We start from the raw sequence: 21,607 nt of genomic DNA, 5'->3' as shown, positions 1-21,607 counted from the left end.
AAAATTATGTTCATAAAGTTTCTTGGTGGAACAAAGGAGCTTTTCATAGCCAAAGTCTATTGAACAAGCAAATCACTCATCATTGGTTTTAGTTCAGCAGAAGGCAAGCTTGTAAAGTTTACTTTTATTGTTTATTAAAACAACTTCAGAATCATATTAATTGTATTCACTTTTAAAAAAGACATGTAAGCAAAAACATGTTTGGGGATTAATGCATACTTGCTGCTGATAAATAAGATTATTCCCCAGATTAAACGTCAAACAATAAAACAAAGAGATTTGCATTTATCTAAGAGAAACACGAGGCTAGCTGTGTGATTGACAGGAAAATAAGGAGGGAGCAACTGTAGGTGGTTGTGACAATCATGCTTGAGTCAAAGTGGAAGTATCACATTAGAACTAGAAAGCACACCTTTGGAGAGGCCCGAGTGTTGTCTTACCTGTCCTGAAGGACCCCTTTTGGGCGGAGTCTTAAGTTCTTTCTATCTCCTTGGGGTAGGAAGTCGGAAAGGTAAGAGGAGAGAGAGTTAGACTGGGTGGTGCAACCCGTGTGGGTGCTCGTGCTCCCCGGCACTGTGGTTTGTCATTGGGAGGGAGGGCAGAGGGGGCTGCAGCCTAACCCGACTAAGTGACTGAATGAGTGGGTGGGTGTCACTTTGACTGTTGTCATTGGTATTTAGTTCACAAGCGGAGGGGCGACTAAATTTAGAGCACTGCCACTACTGCTGGCTTTACCCTCCATCTAGCTATCTATCTTCCTGCCAGTAGCAGGAGGATCAATATCACTGATTTCAAAACCAGGAGTACCCCAGCGGGGTATGTCTGCAGTTGATTAAGAGTATGTAAAATAAAATAAAAAATTATACTAGATAAAAATATGCATGCCGGCAGAAAAGTTGAAACAGTCACTGTTATGGAAAAAGTTATGGAAAAATGGTTGAAACAGATGATGAACGATTCTAACATAATATCCAGTTAAAAATGTATTCATATAGACACTTTTTGAAAAAATGATGTGAAGAGTAGATGAAGGGAGGACTTGAGTTCATCTGCTGTGGGGGTATTATGACAAAAAAAGGTTGTGAACCCCTGGTCTATAATATTCCTGCTTGGCCCACTGTGGTCCACCTCTTCTACAGTCACCATGACTGCATGGGAATGTGCTTTATCTGAGGCATAATAAAGGTCACTACAATTTAAGCATTGGACTAAATTGCCTGTTCAAAGAGCAATAATCTGTTGCAATCTTGCAACTTTGCATGAATAACAGAACTAAAAAAGAACATAAGGGTTGAAAACACTCTTTATAACCACTGGCAAAGCTTTAACATCAAAAATAAAGTTGTTTTAGTTGCAGTTGTTCTTCGTCAGCGCTCCAGGATTGCAGTGCACAGCTAACAATAATTATATTCAGTGACATATAGTGTGGGAACATGGCCCCCTCAGGGCCTACAGGCCAATCAGATACTATTTGTTTTAAATGCCATCATGTGATATAGGAGCAAGGCCTAATAGGGTGCACTCACTTTATAATCCAGTCACTATGTTTTAATTGACCTTGCTAAATTTAATTTACCTCCAATATAATTCTAAACTTGATAACAGAGACAAATAAAGGAAAGCAGGTTGAATTTGGAGCACACCGCGGGGAAGGAAAGCATAAGGTTGGATGTTAAAAGCAGTAAGTTCACTGGCATACTGCAATGCCTGGCATAAGGAAAACTAGTCCAGGAACCCAATACACAAAATTAAATATATTTAAAAGCTACGTGCACGGCGCTTTACCATTTTAATGACATTTGAATCCAAAACAGTATTTTCAAAATCTAAATTGGTATGGAAATAACTTCTGTTTGTTATCTCTCTTTGTGTCCTTATCTCTCATTCTCTAATGCTTCAGCTACAGTAGGTATCCACTGTTATGTAACTGGTGGTCACCATGGGAACAGCCCCCCCCTCGCTGGATACGGAGCGAGTGACTATTCAAGACAACACATCATACAAAAAGCTTCATGGGATGGTACAGCAAGCAACAAATGGCCCGGAGCCAAGTATTTCATGCTTGGAATTGAGAGCAAAGAGCACAAACACACAGTGCAATTTGTGAAATAGTGGTATTTGGGTGTGTTTATTTTGTAAAAAGCCTTTATGTGAATCCATATCTGAAATAGTTTGGAGCACAATTGATTACCGATATCGCATTATGAGTATAATAAGTGTTTTCTGAATGGAAGCAATACAGTGAAACCATCACAGATGCACTATATGTCAGGATGCTCAGTGAGTCAGTTGAGACACAACATTCTGTGTGATAAATCTTATTCATGTTTATGAGATTGCTTGGTGAGAATGACATTAGGACATTATGTACTCTCTGTGCAAACACTGACCTAGCTTTAATCTTTGGAGTCTATAGCAAAAGCCCAAACCAAACGCAAGTCGCAAAGCCATTATATACCATAAGCAATTCTCCCAGTCCCAGTAAACCTACCATTAACAAGAATAATGTTTTATTAATTAGTACTTATCAACATTCCTCAATTCAAATTTCACCCCGAGCTATGACTGGAGTGTGCCAATTCATTTTAGGTGCCCAAAAGAAAAACAAGTCAGCTTCTCATCTTCCATAGTTAGTGGCGAAATGCTAATGCACTAATTAAAATGCACCTGGTAAATAAGTATATTAATCTCACGTATTAGAGCTTATACAACATGCTGAGTTATAGCACTAACCTTTCCCCCAAGTTTTAAGCCTCATGTCTAATGCCTCAATAATTGGATTGTGACACTGAAATTATTCGTTGACCTGGAAACACTGCAAATGTTCTCATTTGTTTGACTGAAAATCTAATTGAAAATCAAACAAAACCAGAAAAAAAATCCACAATCACTGCAAGCTAAATACATACATCCACAGCAGAAAATGAAACCAAAAGAACACCAAATCCACAAGCTCAAAACAATTGGGGGTCACTGTTCCTTTGTCCCTTTTAGCATCCTCACAAATCTCTTTTCTTAAGACACTGTAAAAAACCTATGTCCTATATTCCGAAAGCTTAACTGAACAGTCAACAGTTACAGTTTTCTCCAGATATACTGCTACTTTACAATCACTTAAATCTCTCCATTTTTTTGTACTTGTCATGTCTATTCACACTCATTCTAAACAACATACTCATTGCCGTATCTTACAGGCCCACTTCAGTTTGCTTACCAAACTACAAAGTTGTCAGGTAAATGTTATAGAAATAATTGTAAGCCTCCATATGTTGTGAGAGTAATCATCCCTTTTCACATTTGATTATGGCATGCATCAGATTTCATTTAAAATCTTTTTTTCTAGATATTTAACAGCAAAAAGCAGAAAGAATTAATAGAAAAAATAGTATCAAATCAGGACCAAAATAAGTCTAGCAATCTTTCTAACTCACACTCCTAACTTACCATATTATTGTTTGTTATAATATCTATGAAATTAAAAAAGGAAATGTACTTGAATGTATTATGGAATCACTGAAACTTGGGAGTTTTCTTATTCAAAGTTCACACAGGTTGAGTTGTATTCTATCGCCTCCAACTCCAAGTGTTGCTCGTGTACACAGACTTGTAAGTTTGTTTTCCCACGGGCCTCTTACACTCTGAGGAGGACACTGGGGGCCCCATGTTCTCCGATGTAACTGACCTCTGAGGCTGCCACTGTCTGGGCAGAGACCTGTAACCAGCATGACCGACAGGGGCAGAGACAGCGCTCCTTGTTAGGGACCCAAATGATGGCAGCGGAGCTCGACGCTCACTGCCACTCTGGCTCCGGCTCCAAGTCTGGCTGCCTGGTTTCTGCTGGGCTTCATAAGACACCCTGGCCTTCCACTCTGCTGGCGGCTCAGGCAACATTTTGCGCTGGGCTGCCAAGCAAACATTTGTGGCTAGGCTTTGCTGGAGGTCCTGGAAAGCAAAGGCTTCATCCACCAGGCCCAGGGGATGGCGGGAGGCGGCCTCCCAGGGCATTAGGGGTTTGCGGACTCTCTGTGGCCAGGATGCCTGTCTGGCTGGGGGAGTTGTGGAGGCCCAAGCCGGAGGCTTGGGAGAAGAAGAAGCCGAAGCTGTGTTCTGGCCTGTGGATGGTACTCTGACTAGTGGGGAAAGGGAGTAGCTCCTGCCAAGTAACTGTAAAGAAAGATCCAGATGTGTATTTTAGTAAGGACTCACGCAGTTTGGAAAACACTTTTGTCTTTTAGGTGCTGTAATATTTACATTTTGCATTTCATGTTTCATGTAATTCTCTGTTTTATTCGTATGTATAATTTTGTAAAACAATATAAAGATCTGATAAAAGCTCCAGTAAATGTATTATTTTAAACCTATTGTGGATTTAATAGTCCATTACAGAATAAGCCTCCTTAACCCAGTGCTTTAGCATTTGTACTAACATAGTGGAATGCCCTCTTGTTGCTTAGAACAACTGGATTATGAGGGTGCCTGAGCTCTTCAGAATAAGATGCATTCATCTTGTTTTCATTGGATCTGCTCTGCTGTACAGCAACACTTGAACACTTCAAAGCATGACAATGACGTTTGGAAAGTTTGGATTTGGATTTAGAGATGGTGCAACTTACTAAACTAATAAACTAAAACTAAAATCTCCATTAGGATGCCTAGACAGCCAATTATGTGGAATGACAAAGCACCTCTCTACTTTTCATTGTCTCTGACAATACATTCTTTTGGATATGGCAGACATGCAGAAAAGGCAGTGCTGCCATCATCTGGCGGAAGATGTGTAAAATCAGCAGATAGCAAGAGATGGCAAAAAAATGAAAGAACAGAGCAGACAAGAGTGCTGTCATAAAGAAAGAGAACTGTAGCTGAATGAGTAAAGGGGGAATAAATGATCTACTGACTCAGGTATCTGGTAGGCCTACAATACCTGTGGCAGTGTTGTCCTGGATTAGAGTTGACACGAGAAGGGACGAGCAGATTAGTAGATGATCTACGGATGTTTTTATTCTACTGAAATAAATTAACAAAATAACCATACAGTATGCTTTAAATGTTGTCTATGTCTACCACTATGCATATTTTACCATATCTCAGAAAGGGCAGGTTTTCTTTTGGGTCCTAAGTCTATTAGACAGTACATTTGAAAGTAGAAAGTGTGTAGAAAATATGTCCTGCATTTCTAAGCATTAGATAGAAAGTTTAGTTTTATCAACATACATTTAACATGTAACTATCAATTATTGTGTGGTCTCTGAACCTGGAGTACATTGTGTTTTTTTGTCTCCATGTTTTTTAAGCCCTCAAAAGCTGAGATAAAGACCAGAAAAGTTGGGGGTAAAGTAGAAATCAAATTCCTCCAGATATAGCTGCCAACCAAGGACACAATTAGATATTGAAACTTCCACTTAACAAATAACTGCCCTTTCTAAAAATGCATTACTCAACTCAGCAGGGGCTCACTCACTTGACCTCCAGAATTGTCCAATGAGGTGGCCTGTATTCACTGAAGTCACCATTCTAATAATATCCTTTATGAATGCATCATCAGTTAGTCATTCTACAGGAATGTGCTTTTCAAGCGTTCACCTCAACTGCTATAAAAGTAGGTGATTTGGAAAACGAGGTGTTTCTGGCTTATGTTAACAAACTCTTTATAGTTGTTGAAAACTGATTTTGAACCACTACCTTTGCAAAAAGATAGGAGTTAATATGTAAGTATAGATTTAGTCTAACATTATGGTACTTGGGTAGAAACTGACTTATTCAAGGCTAATTTTCTTTCTGAGAAAATATGGAATAACAGTGTATTTATGGTAAAAATGGCGAAGTGGTGAAATTCAGCAAGGTGAAAAGAAAAGAGAATATAAATTAACCCAAAGAGCATGCTGAAAGGACAACAGAAAGTCAACCAAGGATAAAATACATTTTAATGGCACTGCATTAAATCATACAGAAAAAGCACTATGAAGAGAAACACACAAAGAAAAAGGAAAAAGAAAAGAACATAAAGATCAAAAGCAGCCCTGTACCAGCAATATATTTGTGAACATTACTAGGCTGGATGGTCTTTATCATCTATCTATATAATACAATAGCAGGAGAAGATGTATGGAAGAGTGAAGCCATAGGAAGGAGAGTCTCCAATACTATTTATTACTCTGTTATCAGGAAAAATACAATTAGGGTCTGAGTAGCTTTTACTGTCTTAAGTTGAAATATAAGCCTACTATGCCTGGACCTGAGCACCCCCTCTCATGAGGCAGTTTAAATATAGTACCTAACATGACGCAACAGCTGGTAAAAGGCTTGAAATAAAACCCACTTAAGTAGGTGTTATTGAGAAGACACTGTGGAGAGCCACTAAAGAATAAATCGTTTACTCATTTGTCTGTTTAAGTTTTAGCAAGTGAGTGCTACTTAGTCACTTTTTGTAAGGAGTGCTGTATTCTCCAGCCTTAAATTGAAACTCCAGAATTGCTACACAATCTTTACTCTGACATCACTGACATTGAAAATGAAGCCTTCATGTTGGTATCAATACACCCTACATCCCAACCTTATCCATTACTTGTTATTTTTATATGAATTCTTTTGTTGTTGTTTTGTCTGTTTATTTGGTTTGTTTATCAAATAACATTTGAAACAGTTAGAATTTTCTTCTTTTCAAAAATCTAATTCTTGTTGTCACTGTCCGCTACCATTCACTTCTGATTTCTTTTTTCTCTCACACCCTTCTTTCAATTCTTACTGAGCATCTTGCCCCCCTACATTCTTACATTTCCACAACTTTAGCTTTTTTCCCTACGTAATAGTACATTCATTTGTATTTGTAAGAACCCATATGCATCATTTTGTATAAACTTGTTTAAATGTACATACTTTAAAAACGTGTAAAGTTCCTTTTGGCTCCTTTGTGGGTTTGTAAGATATGCTTACATACCTTATATCTTATTCTTAGGTTCTTATTTGTTTGTAATGCCATTCATATCAGCTCTTAAAACTGTGAACACCATCAATCTCTGTCCTAGGACAATAACAAGAGCAGGTGGTTGTGAATATAGTCCGTGCAAAAGCGAGTTCATATGCTCAAATAGTTCACTTGGCAGTGGACTGCAAGAGCACTATCCTTTGAGCTTAGCATATCATGATCCTACCAGATTCACTCTTTCTCAACTGCAGTAGGCTTCCACACCTGAGCTGAACTCTTTTTAGCTGTGAACTTGGGTTTAGGAGCAGCAGCAGTGTTGCCACCTGCGGAGGATTCAGGCCTTGCAGCTACAGGAAAACTAGGAGCAACAAAGCTACTGCGAGGCTGTGGCTGGAAAGGTACTGAGGGAGGTGTCAGGTAGGGAGGGCTAGTGGCTGGTTGGTAAAGGGCCTGCGGTGCCTGTTGGTAGGTAGGGTTTGGAGACTGAGGAGCATGGGGATAATAAGCAGGTGGGGCAGGTTGCTGATACGTTTGTTGATTATATGGTTGCTGGTATGGACCTTGAGTGGGGTGCTGATAAGGATTGGAGGGAGGATAAACATTAGCTGGGTTTTGCTGGTAGTGGCCATCATGCATCATGGGCTGCATTGGCATCCCATAAGCTTGCTGGGGGTATGGGGCATTAAATGCTCCAGCTGGCTGGGTGATGGCCATTTGCTCATATCTAATTGGTTGGTTTTCAACAGGTGGATTAGGAGGAGAACAGTCTGATTTAGGTTCAGGGGGATTGGCAGCCTCTACTGCTGGGCCATAGGTAAAGAGTGAGGAATTGAGTTGATAGGGTTGATGCTTCATAACATCAATAACATTGAGGGGTTTAGGGGCAGGCTTCTGTTTATCTTTGCCTTTTTTCTTGGCTTTGTTTGAAGGGCTACTTGGGGGGAGCTGCTTTGTTGCTGCTGGGGGGTAAGAAGGAGACTGAATAGGATTATATGCCCGTGAAGGAGGAGCACGTACGTTGGGTGTATATTTCCACTCATTCGGTAAGGAAGCAACTGGCGATGTGGGCCGGCTAGTCTTGTTTGCTTGCACAGTCTCAGAGTCCACAACAAACTTCTCCATACGAGACAGCCTCTTGGCGAACATATCAGCTCCTTTCCCTCTGACGGCTGGCATCCCAAAAGTTGAACCTTGTGATGATGGGTTTAAGACACTGGCCATTGGGTTGATGGGTGATGAAGCTCGTTGACCAATGGTTAAAGAGTGCAGTCGCTGTGGTGGGGACGGAGGGGTCCGGTTTTGTGGGGCATCTTGTGGTGGATGCCAAGGTTTTGGAGACGGACGAGTGTTCACCATCGACGAGGAAACATTCACAGGCGTTTGCTGTGACTGTGGTGCCGAAGCATTTACAGGTGCCTGATGTTGTGTCTGAGGTGGAGGCCATGTATTCATTGTTGCCTGTGGTGGAGTCTTTGAAGTGGATTGTTGCCAGTTTGGCTGTGGTTTGGGCTGGGGTGGAACTGGTTGAGCCCAAGGTGGTTGATGTTGGGCCGGATTTTGCTCTTGGGCCCAAGAATTCATGGGTTGCTGACCATGTTCTGCAGGCTGCTGGTCCCATGATGGAGGGGACTGAGCCTGGGTAGGTACTGGCGGCCATGGATTCATAATGGCTTGAGGCTGCGCTGGGGGTTGTGCTTGGGCTGCTTGGATCCAAGGTGGCTGAACTTGGGCTTGAGTTTGTGATGGAGGCCATTCATTAATTGAAGGTTGCTGTTGCTGTTGAGGTTGAGCTGAGACCCACGGTGGTTGGGGCTGACCTGGCGCTTGGGCCTGACCTGGCGCTTGGGCCTGACCTGGCGCTTGGGCCTGACCTGGCGCTTGGGCCTGACCTGGCGCTTGGGCCTGACCTGGCGCTTGGGCCTGTGGCCATGCTTGTTGTGGAGCCTGATGCTGTGGTTGCTGAACCCATGGCGGCTGTGGCTGGGATTCTGGCTGAACCTGTTGAGCCCAAGGAGGTTGTGTTTGTGATTTTTGCTGGGGTTGTTGCACCCATGGTGGTTGATGCTGAGAGTCTGTTTGAGATGGCTGTGCCCATGGGGCCTGGGGCTGCTGCTGCATTGGTTCTTGAGGTTGACCCCAAGTTGGTTGCACTTGCTGCAGATTTGGTTGCTCATGTGAGTGTGCCCAGGGTGGCTGAACCTGTGAATGAGACTGTGGTTGCTCTTGAGGCTGGGGCCAGCATGGCTGAGCTTGGGTCTGGGCCTGTGCTTGCCCTTGAGGCTGAGTCCAGGGTGGCTGAGCTTGGGTCTGGGCATGTGGTTGCTCTTGAGGCTGGGGCCAGCATGGCTGAGCTTGGGTCTGGGCCTGTGCTTGCCCTTGAGGCTGAGTCCAGGGTGGCTGAGCTTGGGTCTGGGCATGTGCTTGCCCTTGAGGCTGAGTCCAGGATGGCTGAATTTGAGGGGTCCAAATATTTGTGGGGGGTTGAGGCTGTGCTTGCGTCTGAGAAGTTTGTCGTGTCATCCACGGTGGCTGTGGTGGAGAGTGACTATGAGTTGGTTCCTGTGGCTGCACTTGAGCTGGATGCCAAGAATTGGTAGATGGCTGTAGTTGTGCTTGGGTTTTTGCTGGAGTCCAGCTAGAAACAGGAGAAGGCTCAGGCTGCAGGGTAGAATTTATATGACTATTTTCCTCCTGAGCTGTCACTTGCATAGGTTGTTGTTGAGATTCAGGCTCTGGGGGAGTCCATGTGTGCTGTTCCTCTGTAGTGGTGCTGTCAAGAGTCTCCTGGGGGGCAGGAGGGGGTGAGGGCTCATGGGCAGGTGCTGGGGTTGGCTCTAGTTCTGGAGCAGGGGTAGTCTCTGTGGTGGGGGCCACAGCAGGTGTGGACACACTATTTTCAGCTTGTTGAGGCATGTCCTGGTTGGTCACTTCTATCTCAGGGGACCAAGGAGGAGAGTTGGGGTTGATCACAGGCTTTGGAGCTACTGGTGGAGGAGTCTTATGTTTTATTTGTTGAGACTGCAAGAAATTACAAGCCTCAGCCCCAAGGCTAAGGTAGTCTTCCTCAGGTCCTGACTCAAATCCCAACTTCTTATCCTTTCTGTTGAGCAGGTTTAGCAGTGCTGGATTAGGCGATACTTTTGGTGCTTCCTTAAACGTGAACATAGGCTTGCCAGCATTTCTTCTCCTTGCATCCGACAAAACACCAGTCCGGCTTGCAGGGGTAGAAATGCGCTCATCCCGGGAAGCTATCTGCTCTCCTTGGCCCACAAAATCTTGATTGGTCCCACTTATTGTGGGAGAATAAGGGGTAGCCGGCGTGGTTTCTACTGAGAATGGCTTTGCAGTACGATTGCTGAAAGAACTCTGCATTTCACTGGTTTGATGATGGACAGTGCCATTGGTGTTTGTAGAATATTGCTGCATTTGCTGTTGCTCTTGATGATATTGTTGCTGCTGCTGATATATTTGCTGTTGTTGATAATGCTGTTGTTCATACTGTTGCTGCTGATATTGTTGTTGGTATTGTTGTTGTTGTTGTTGTTGTTGTTGTTGTAGTTGTTGTTGTTGGTAGTTCTTTTGTTGCTCATAGTACTGCTGTTCCTGATATTGCTGAAACTGTTGTTGGTGTTGGCTTTGTTGGTGTATATTTACATCCATGTAAGCATGGCCCTCTGTTGTGGATTGCATGTAGGAGTGGTCTTCTGTCTTCTTTTCAACCATTGACACTCCTTCCACGGGAATCCCCTGACTCCTAAGGTCCTCATGTTCAGCTGAAATCTCATCCATCCTTTGACGTCGTTGGGCAAACATTACGGCACCCTTGCCCATGGTTTCAGGCAAACATTCCATCTCTGCTTGGTTGTTTAGGTTCCTTTCAATCTCAAGGAGACCCTTGTCCCTATTGACAGTTAGCACACTTTTGCTACTATGGGCATTAGTAAGGAAATGCTTTTCTATTTCAGAACCGTTTGGAGCCACAAGGGTAAATTCAACAGCATGGATTTCTTGTTTCTCGTCTTCGTTTTCCTCGTCGTCCTCGTCGCTGTACTCTGGTTCGTCCTCTCCTGTGCCGTAGCTCACAAGTGTGTATTTCTTGGCCCTCTGCCGATGTTTCTTGAACATCAACACCCCCTTGTTGTTGGGGTTGGGCGGAGCAGCCGTAAGAAGGAGAGCAATACGTTTACATTTGGACTTCACCTCTTTCACCTGCTTCTCAGACAGACTCTCGCTGCGCCTGAGCCCTGTGTAGAGAAGAGAGTTCAGTGTTTAGAATAAATGGTCCTACATCAGGGAATCAAAATAAGTGCTTCACCTGACAATATAGTGATTTTGGAGTTTTAATCAACACAAATCATTTCATCTGCTTGCTTTTCTGTCTCCATCAGAAATGTTTTTTTTTAGTACTATTAAGCTCTTTGATAACGAATCGATCATTTAATTGAAGATGACTAAATTACTTTAAATTATAAAATACTTTTTCATCATAAGCCCATCCTGAATGTCAGTCAGTTTTTTTTATCATGTAAACTCTATTATGGTTTTACACCCCTATGCAGAGTAAAAATAGAGCTTGCCCAAATAACAGGTTGACAGATGACAAATTAAGTTTCGAAACAAGTTTCGAAACTTAACTTTCGAGACGAAGCAAGGCACCAGGAATTCATTTCAGCATATAACATTACACTGATATCAACCTTCTGTAAATCAAAAAAATATTTGCAATACGTTCTAAAAATACATCCAATGTTCACATTAAAAGCAGAAACAACTATACACTTATAAACAATTAATACTGTATGCATTGTGGTTGAACTGATCCGAACACACAACATGCTGTAAGCTGAGCTATTAACAGTTTCTTTAACATTCTTAGTCCACAGATATTTATCCACCTATAACTATGTATTTTCCTAATTTGCTCATTCAGTTGAATATAAAACATCAACCCATAAAGCAATAATGAAATCGTCTAATCCATGTCTAATATCCTCATTTGTCCACAGACAATAAACTACATTAAATAAGTTGTTCCTCATAAAGTAGCCAGGAATAGGAACTGAGAAGGATGAAAATAAACCCTATATTGTAATAAATTCACCATGACCAGAGCGTCTTCACCAGTCCTTATCTGTAAGTTCACAAGCTGTCCACCTAAAACCTTCTGCTCTTCTTAAATCTGTCACATTTGCTGACACATAGGCCAATGCGATAACAGAAATAACACGACAAAGCCACTATCAAACCATCCAACAATGCAAGGCTGTAATAAAATAATACGTAGGCTTCCTTTTTCATATTCCTGCAAGACTAACCTGAAGGTGGAGGGAGCCAGCCGGAGTGAGCGACAGACTCACTTTTTTAGCTCAGTTAAAGCACCCAGTTTGAAAGGATCAGGTAACGGGCTAGGGGAGCACATGCTGGTGTCCGTCAAAGGGCCACTTCTGCAGGCATCATCAGCGTGCTGGTGTTATATTTATGTCTTCTACACAGCTCAGAGGAGCGCCTTAATATCATCAAGCCTCTTCAAACGGATAGTTCAAAAGTTTAATAAATTGTAGTAGCTTCTTATATATCACTTTTTTTCCTTTTGCTGCTTTGATCTAGCTTTTAAACCATGCTCTAAACTGTGGCTATTCTATATTGACTGTGCCTCAGTACTATCCTTTTGATTCTGTTGTAGTTCAGGTTAGAGCCAGAAGAATGAGCTTCCATTTGAAGGAATGAGCACCCTCCTCCAACTGCAGTGAGAGAAACTATTTTGAGGAGCACATACACTGGACATCAGGCTTTGGAATGCACACATGTTGTGGACAAATGCAATTTACTGTTGACCTATTAGCATGCAGATCCCCCTTAAAGAATAGGTCATTATTACTCACACAGGATAATACTCCCTGGTGCAAATAGAAATAGTACATAGGTACTTACTGGCATGTCTTGCCCGGTGCTTGTTGGGTTTCTCTTCATCCCCCTCAGAATCAGAGTCCTGCTCTTCAGCTTGTCTCGCCTCTTCTGAGGGAATTTCAAATGAGACAGTGAAAGACCCAGGAACTCCCTCGCAGTGCCCTCCTCCTTCTTCTCCTTCACTTTGGGATCCAACACTTCCACTGACCCTGGGGCCACCCACACTCAGGAGGCCCCTCCCTGCTCCTGATGCTGCTGGCTGCCGCAAAATGACCTCTACCTGCCCAAGCATTGAAGGAGAGCTGAGCACCACTCCATGCTGGCCGAGCGGCTCTCTGACAGAACACGGTACAAAGTGTGATACGGCGGTGGTGTGGATCATGCCAACAGCCTCTTTGTTTGAGAGTTCTCCGTCTATCCCATGGGCACTCCCAAGAGAGGTGCAGCCCATATCATCCAACGTTTGCTCAGCTAGAGACACCTGGAGCTCAACCATGTCCCCAGGGGAGAAGCACTGCCGTCCTTCTCCATCATTGTCCTGAAAATCATGCTCCCGGTCTCTCCCATCACCAGACGATGGAACATGTAGCTGGGTGTAAAGCAGCTGGGGTCCCTTGTGAAACTCTGTGTCGCTGCCCAACTCCCCATAGTAGGCCTCCTCCTGTGACTCAGATACGTAGAGTTCCCTTGGGCTTTGGGACCTGTGCTTTGGGGTAAAGATGTGGAGGGTGGTGCTCTTTAAAGCCTCACCAGAGGAATCTCTCCCACCACAGTATGTCTCTTCTGATTCAGATTCTCCTGAGAGGATGGTGCAGTATCTTTCAGAGGACAGGGGAGAACAGAAATGATTGGAGCAACTTTTCTTAGTTCAGTAACAATTGTTAATCAAAATGTCCCTTCTTGTATTATGTTATTTAAACAAGGCATTGGGCTTTTGGACTAGTGGTTTTAAAGATAAGTGACATTCAGATTATTACAAAGTCCCTCTGCTGCCTTTAAACCATCTGAAGTCTTTTTTCAATTTTTCCTTCCATAAAAAGGTGTGATGTCCACACATTTACAATACCATTAGAATAAGAAATACATCATCACTTAGGATTGTTGAGTAAGTGAAGCTTGTCTTCCACTGCTGAAGTTGTCAAAGTAATCAAGTAGATTTAATCTTCTTGAAGCAAGTTAAATAAAAGGGTCAGGTCACTGAAGAGGAAAGCAATCACGTTTCAACATCGCTCGGTTTAATTTCGACTTTCAAGGGCAGCAAGGAATAGCATAACAGAATCTCATTACCTCTGACTGCAATTATTAAATTTAACTTGATTAGACCTTAGTGAGTTCTAATTTTCTGTGACATATCATAACACCTTTTGATAGCTTTAAATTGAGGTCATTCAGATTATATGGTCATGTAGTCTGAGAAGCAATCCTAATACAAATCCTGAACTGTGCTAATAGCCCTGCTATAAAATATACTGTATGTCCCTTTACAGTTTAAATGTGGGCACATTAAGGCATATGCAGCAATATTTGAGGACATGTTAGCCTGATAAACACACTGGCAATACCCACTGAGTAATGGCTGAGCAGCTGCATGTCAATCGCACACTAAAATCTGAAGCACCTTGGCCGAGCCAGTTGGAAGATCAGCATGACTCACACACATTAACTCACTTATTCACACAAAGATACAAATGCACATACTACACACACAGTCGTCGGTTCACTGAACAACGCAAAAGGGCACAGGTCATAAAACAACAAACCATCTAAATGCTAATTCAGTGGTGCAATAATTATTTTGCATTGTTGTTGCAAACGCCAAGAACCTACAGTTCTGCATGGCTCAGTTGGTATGATACACAGATACTAGATGTACAGCGTACCACTTCACTATCTTTAATGTCACATGTGGCCCTACCTTTTGACAAGCAGCTGCAGACAGTCTATCGATGTGTCGATGAGTGCAAAGGCTCGTAAAAGGGTGAGATCAGCACATGGCTCTCCGTTGAGGGAAACCACCTCATCACCTTCTTGCACTCCAGCAAGGAAGGCACGACCCCCTTCTTCTACCTGTGGAAGACAAAATTTTAGTAAGAAGGCAAAACACTAGAAAAACAAACTTATCAAATACCTGGTCAGTTTCCATTTTCATAGGTAAACATCATCTTCACTAACAGTGTCTGCATCAGGTAACAGTAATCTCAGCTAATTAAAGTTAATGTCAAGCAACAATTTGCCAAATTCACACTACAATGTACAATTAATGGCCCTGATATTGAAGACATAGGCTGAGCTAGAGACACCCAAAACACAAAGGTACTCCTTCAGATTATTATCTAGACCAGCTGTAAAGTGGAAATGCCCATGGTGTGAGAATTGCCCTCTCACACTTACACACAGCCCGGATATGACAATGCTGCTTTTTGCAGGAAGTCCAAATAAATCACCTTTCAAATGTTGTCAGTAGCTACTAAGGTCATAATACACAAACTTCTCTCCAGGCCAGTGAACAAAAATCTATTTTTATCCTGGAAAACGAGAGGACAACAGTGTTTAAGCAGTATTTTTAAGTGGAGTATAAGTGAGCCCCCCTGCAAATAGTAATAATGTACACAAAACAGAAAATTAAAGTAAATAAACACTAGTTCACAATGGTCCTACGTGAAGTACACCCTAAGTGAATCAGCTTAAAAAATGTTTTCAAACTGGATCAATGATAATATTTGAGTGATATTAAGTAACAACATGGAAGGCGATGTTACGGCCTTATCCACAAATTAATTAAAAATATTTGGTAATAAAGTATGTGATCAAGAAGTCACTACCGAGCCAAGCAATCATTTGCATAATTGACACTAAAATGTACAATCACTCGAAGTTCGAAGACATAGGTAAGGTGAACAATGATTTTAATAAAGTGCCAGTTCTACCTTGTACCATAACCATGCATCTGCATAATATTGCTGTAGGCCTGCTCTGCACAGACACATTTAAAGGGCACCTCTTTATACAGTTAAACTAATGACTGATGGTTTCATTCTCTTGTAATTGGTTCCAGAGGCCTATAAAATGGTTCATTAATAAGATGATTTAATAAGGAGAAATACCTGTATATGTTGCACAAAAGGCCACTTATACAGCTTGGGGGATAAATGAATTGTTCAGTACCATGCAATTAGAGAATATGCTCTTAGGAAATATGTTAGGATACTTTGCAAATACTACAAACAAACCGCTTTAGAAAGAAGCTTTAAAACGTCATTGGTTTACTAATTTTGGAGATTCCCAAGTACAAATTTAGCAATAGTAGTAAGTGTTTTTTGGGGTGTTTTAACACACTGACATATCCAGTTTGATTCTTGTTGCATACAATCCCTCTATTTTCTTCTCCATGTTTCTTGTCTGTCAACTGTAATGTAAAAGGCAAAATTCCATACAAATAACCAGCATCTACATAAATTGTGGAACTGCTATAAGCTCAATTCCAAACGTAACCATCTCAACAACATAAATGTTTTTTTTTTATTTCTCATGCATTACTGTTTTTTTTATATGTTACAGTCATAAAGGTTAGGCAACAGAAAACAGAAAAAACACAGCAAACAGTAAGATAATCTCCACGGACATGCGTCCAACTTGATATACTTGCAGTAAAACAATCTTGTCACTAGATGGCGTTGCATGCACACACCTCTTTCACTGCTGGAGGAAGAGAATCTGTGTGAACATAACATAAGCATGGGGAAAGACTGCAGTTCTTGCTCTTTTCTTTATTTTTTTTTACAGTACTTTAAACAAATAAGGCTGAGTCTGAGGTACTTTGCTATACATACAAATTATTTTATGAGCTGGTAACTTTCAGATAAAACCCCTCTGACTCCATGCCTGAGTTTCTAAGAGTTAACATGCAGGCCCTATAAGGCAGCCTGTGTGCCTGTCTATCGGAACACCTCATTTCAGGGAGGATGGATTGTCTGGGAGGCCATGCACAGCAGCCACTCGTGCTCCAAAAAAGGAGGGGAAACATTTGTCGTTGTCTCTATTCGCATCACAAAGAAACACGGTTAGTCAGGCAATGTTCAAAGTAGGCAAATACCTCAGAGTGTCCCATTCTTGTTTGTCATATTCTGCTTGTAAAGAGAAACACTGTCTATTGTCATTGTGCAGGAAAGGATAGAAAAACAAATGCCATATGTGTCAGAAGAGGAGCATGAATGGTGTTGGCCAGATTTTTCTAATAAAGTACTTCCCCAAAAAAAACATTGCCCTGATCAGCAGAATTTACCACTGACATCATGTTGGGCAACAATTAGACTACATTATATGCTCTTGTAATCCTTGGTTGCCCATTTTCAAATGATCTATTAAATAGGCCTCAACACAACAGATAATCACAGGAAATCCACATAGCTCCCGGCGGTTCCTGCCCTTCACAGCTTTAAGCAATTATGGGGTTTTTTTTACATTTGAGGAAAGTATTTTCCAGCTGTCTTACAGGTAGCACTGGTTACATTTATTGTCTTTATTGTTTAGTGTATTCTTCTTTTGTTTTGGAGGAGAAACATTTTGAGGGATAGAGAGTTTAGTTTATTTGATTTAGTTTATTACATTTATTTGTCAAGGAACATGTACAAAAACATTATTCTCATAAGTGATCTATAGGACAGATAAATTGTGGCAGATGAGGTTAGTACTAATTTCCACTTTCCCTGCCAACAATGTCCAATTTACTGCAAACAAATTGTAATGCATTATGCTGAATTAAACTCTAGAGTGTTTATACAAGAGTTCCAGTTCTCTTCATTTATTATTTACTTTTATTTGAGCTAAAATGACTCATTTCTTAATTTGGGATTTGGGAAGTACATTTAATTTGTAAAGAAGCCTACATACATAAAATGTAAGCAACATGGATAATACATTATCAATTATATACAAGTTATTATGATCCATGATTTAAACATGGAGGCGGCTGTGGCGTAGTGGAGAGCAAGGTAGTTCTCCAATCAGAGGGTCGGTGGTTCGATACCCGGCTTCGGCAGTCGATGTGTCCTTGGGCAAGACACTTAACCCCAAGTTGCTCCATCGGTGTGGACTGGATGTGAATGAATGTTAGTTAGAGTCTGATGGTGGCACCTTGCATGGTAGCCTGTCATCAGTGTGTGAATGGGTGAATGATATGCAATATACTACTGATTGTAAGTCGCTTTGGAGAAAAGCGTCTGCTAAATGACTGTAATGTAATGTAATTGTTGCCGAACTTAACAGAATCAAACTAAATGTGTGTGTATCAAATGTGTCAATTATTGATTAGGTTCCACTGCCTTTCAGGCTTCTGAAGACAAATAAACCACAAAACCCCTGTTGGGGTTGACTGCAAAATGCTTTGTCAAAAAGCTAAAATACAAGGCTGTTGGTGAGTCACATAAAATTCCATCTTGACCTCACTTGAGCTGGCACTGGCAAAGAACATTCAGAGCCAGACACACTGCAACTCACAACTATATTATCAAGATATCTAGCAGCTGGAACACTGGTCTTAATTTGTTTAGACGATGTGAAAAAGAAGGGGGAAAAACTTGTACAGTCATCATCTGAGGTCAATGCTTTCTCCCGGGACCAGGATGTAGATGTTTTGCTGAGAAACACAATGCCAAAGACTCCAGTATTCCAGTATTGGAAGGAGCCGTGAAGCACTTTGTTTACTCTGGTAAAACGGCACTGGATGAATGAAGCATTTTGCTGATTGCTTGGCAGCTTAATACCGTTCCTATGGTGCACTATTAGGACGGACACATCGTCAACAAGAGCCCTTTTTGCTCTGTAAAGGTCAAGTTAACCCAGGCAGAGAAAGAGGAATTGTATTACTAGCTACATGTATGAATATATTAAATGCAACAGGGGTAACATTTTGGTTAGTTCATATTAGTATAGTCTCTGATAAGTTTCAGACTTGCATTAAGATAACATTTGCTTTGTCATTCAGTGCTCTGAAATTGATCTGATGCATGTTGACATTCCCCATACCAAGATGGCATACCTTAGTAATTAGGAGATCAAAATGTCTACTGTTCAAGTTGGTTGGATTCAGGCAACTAATGAGTATTAATACAAATTACAAAAAAGCCTTTTCACATTTGCTAATACATCCAAAAAGAGAACTACACTATTACCAGTCAATCATAAATTATTCCTGTTTTTCTCAGGTGAGATAATGTATTTGTGGGTCAAAACTTGTAAAATGTTGCATTGTGGAGTTTCTGTAGCTTTAAAAATAAACTGACCTCATCCACTTTGTACTCAAGCCAGGACTCCAAAGGAGAAGAAAAATACTGCCTCCCTTATATGGACAGAACCTTTACGGAGTGGATACCCCGTGCCCTTACACTGTACTGCCTGTCAGTACACTGAACAATCACTTTCTCTGAGGAAACACAACACAGTATCCACTACATTCAACAGAAGCTTTAATAAACACAGGAGAGCCTCTGGCCTAAGAGTATTTGTCATGTTCTTGGTATGTTTGCCTCTTTTGCATTTTAACTAGCAGACTTGGCTCTCTGTCCTTCTTCACTCAAGAAGAGTTTGGGGGTATGTTTAGAGTTATGCCTTCCAGATGAGGTGGACTAAAAAAAACAGATCCCTACACCAAGACATAAGCATCCTATAGCTACTTCATTTTAACAGGCCAGCACTTAAACGCATTGTATTCACAAGACTGGAGGCTAGAATACTCTTAACACCTCATTTATGTCCCAAATTAGACTGCAAAGTTTCAAGAGAGAATTAACACTGAAACATTACAAGTAGGGGGCATTACGGGGAAAAGGATAAAGATGTTCACTGCTGTTTTGAGCACTAAAACTCACTGTTGCTGCTCATTTAGTGTACAAGACTTTGTGACATATGTGCAGATATAAAAATGAAAAACATTGGAAGGCTGCTGTGAATTTACCTAAATTAGTTTATTTAACAATTATGATTGGATGTTGAGGTTTTCTGCAATCTACATTTGTGATTTTGTCTTTATGTCCTTTATTTATTATACAACATTGGGAAACTATTTCAGAAGAGACCTAAAGTCCAGAATAAGGGTCTAAAACAATTATCATTTATAAATGCTTTTATGCTGATATACACTCACAAATGCAAGAAACAATGATAGAGTGATTTTTTGTCTCTTAAAATCAACTAAGCCGATGTTTATGAGCTGATTTGAAGCTTTGGTCGATGTGTATCCACTTGCTCAATTAAAGACACTATTTCATGCCTACAAATTAAGGAATAATATCTACATTCAAACAAAAAAATCTAAATAACAAGTCCCAAATGAACGTCAGAACTGTGGCCTCGATATTTTGAAATGTGTCAAGTGTCCGTCATTGGAATGATCTATGGATGATTTCAGAGTGCTCTCTTCATGGTGGAGCTTTGCTGTCGAAGGTATGCAGCTTAAGAAAAACATTTACATGTTCACCACATGGAGGACAAGTTGATAGGGATCTGTACAGCTGGAGCACTTGCGGACATGCACTGCTATACCATATATAGAGTCTCAGCAGCTCTTCAAAGTAAAGGCACCTTTACCTCTCTCAGTGCACATTTACATCACCACAAAATACCTTGAGGTAATCTTGAATCAGATGTCTACATTAATTTGGACATTTCTATTTGAGCAACGTGTAATAAAACTTCTGAATGTAACCTAATCTATTTCGATTGTATTTTAATGCAAGACAGAAATCAACAATATTGGTCAAAAAGACCACTAGCAAAATCATATGACATGTGTGATCCTGTCATCACAGCTTACTACTCAAACTTGAATTGTATTTTATAATATTTATTGACATAAACAGTTGCACTTTCTGTGCAAATAATAGCCAAATGCAATGAACAATTATCCATCCATTGTCAATATGTAATGGATCACATGAAGGGCAGATGACATCGTCTACTTATTTTACCTATAAGGTTTATTACCATACTATCAGGCTAAACAAATATAATGTAGACAAAGCAGTTACAGAATAACCTACAATTTGCCTACCCTCCTCTCTATTTGAATGTCATTCTAAAGTGGCATCAGCTGAGTTTTTGCTGACTTTTCTTGTTTGTTTGCATTGATATTCTAGCATAACGCCCATATTTCCCTCTTCAGGTTGGTTACTCTTCCGAATAATGCTTTGCTTTCTTGCTGAAGTCTTTGTGAGTGATAACAGATCACACTGCCCTCAGCTTCACACTCTGTCTTGGCCTTGACCATATAAGGGTCCCGAGGAATCTAGCACCAAAACACAGCCAAAGCACTGAAAAATGCAGCGACACGCACTGCTCCGAATAAAAACACTCCCAACTGGGTTTGTTAAACTGCATTATTCAAAAAAAAACTCGATAAAAACCGATGCCATAGATATTATACTGGTGATCCAAAGTGGAGAATGCATGGGCTTTATCCTATGAAATGTATTTATATTATATTTGCACTAAGAGACCAGATCAGATAGCAATAACAAAAGTATGGCAAAGCCCTCTATTACATCAAATGAAAACACAATGTTAACAATAAATGTGACATCTTACAGATTGGCAGAGAGAAGAAGAGAAATATAGATTATATAGATACCTGGGAGACGAAGAAGGGTCTGTAGGTGTCCCCCTCTCCCTCTCTCAGGGAGAACCCCCAGGGTGCACCACCACGCAGCGTCACGCAGATGTAATCCCCGGTGCCCATGCTGCGAACAGCTCCTCAGCCAAGACTTTTCAGCTCGATCATCG

The 21,607-nt window shown here is 41.1% G+C and overlaps 1 protein-coding gene across 3 annotated transcripts in view; it reads right to left on the bottom strand.

Annotated features, from left to right (window-relative positions):
* LOC129093079 (synaptopodin-2) overlaps positions 1 to 21,607 on the bottom strand; it is a 23,100-nt gene extending 1,493 nt beyond the window's left edge. For 2 of the 3 annotated variants that reach the window (XM_054600981.1, XM_054600980.1), the window contains exons 1-2: positions 7,943 to 11,119; positions 3,683 to 4,164 (exon numbers count right to left, since the gene is read on the bottom strand). In XM_054600981.1, the coding sequence (XP_054456956.1) occupies positions 3,683 to 4,164; positions 7,943 to 11,050 (3,590 nt within the window). In that variant the 5' untranslated portion in view covers positions 11,051 to 11,119. The other variant, XM_054600982.1, reaches the window with a different exon arrangement.

The sequence above is a fragment of the Anoplopoma fimbria genome, chromosome 7, assembly GCF_027596085.1.
Source record: "Anoplopoma fimbria isolate UVic2021 breed Golden Eagle Sablefish chromosome 7, Afim_UVic_2022, whole genome shotgun sequence".
Taxonomy (NCBI): Eukaryota; Metazoa; Chordata; class Actinopteri; order Perciformes; family Anoplopomatidae; genus Anoplopoma; species Anoplopoma fimbria.
The sequence above is the reverse complement of the archived record's forward strand: the minus strand, read 5'-3'. Positions and strand labels throughout refer to the sequence as shown.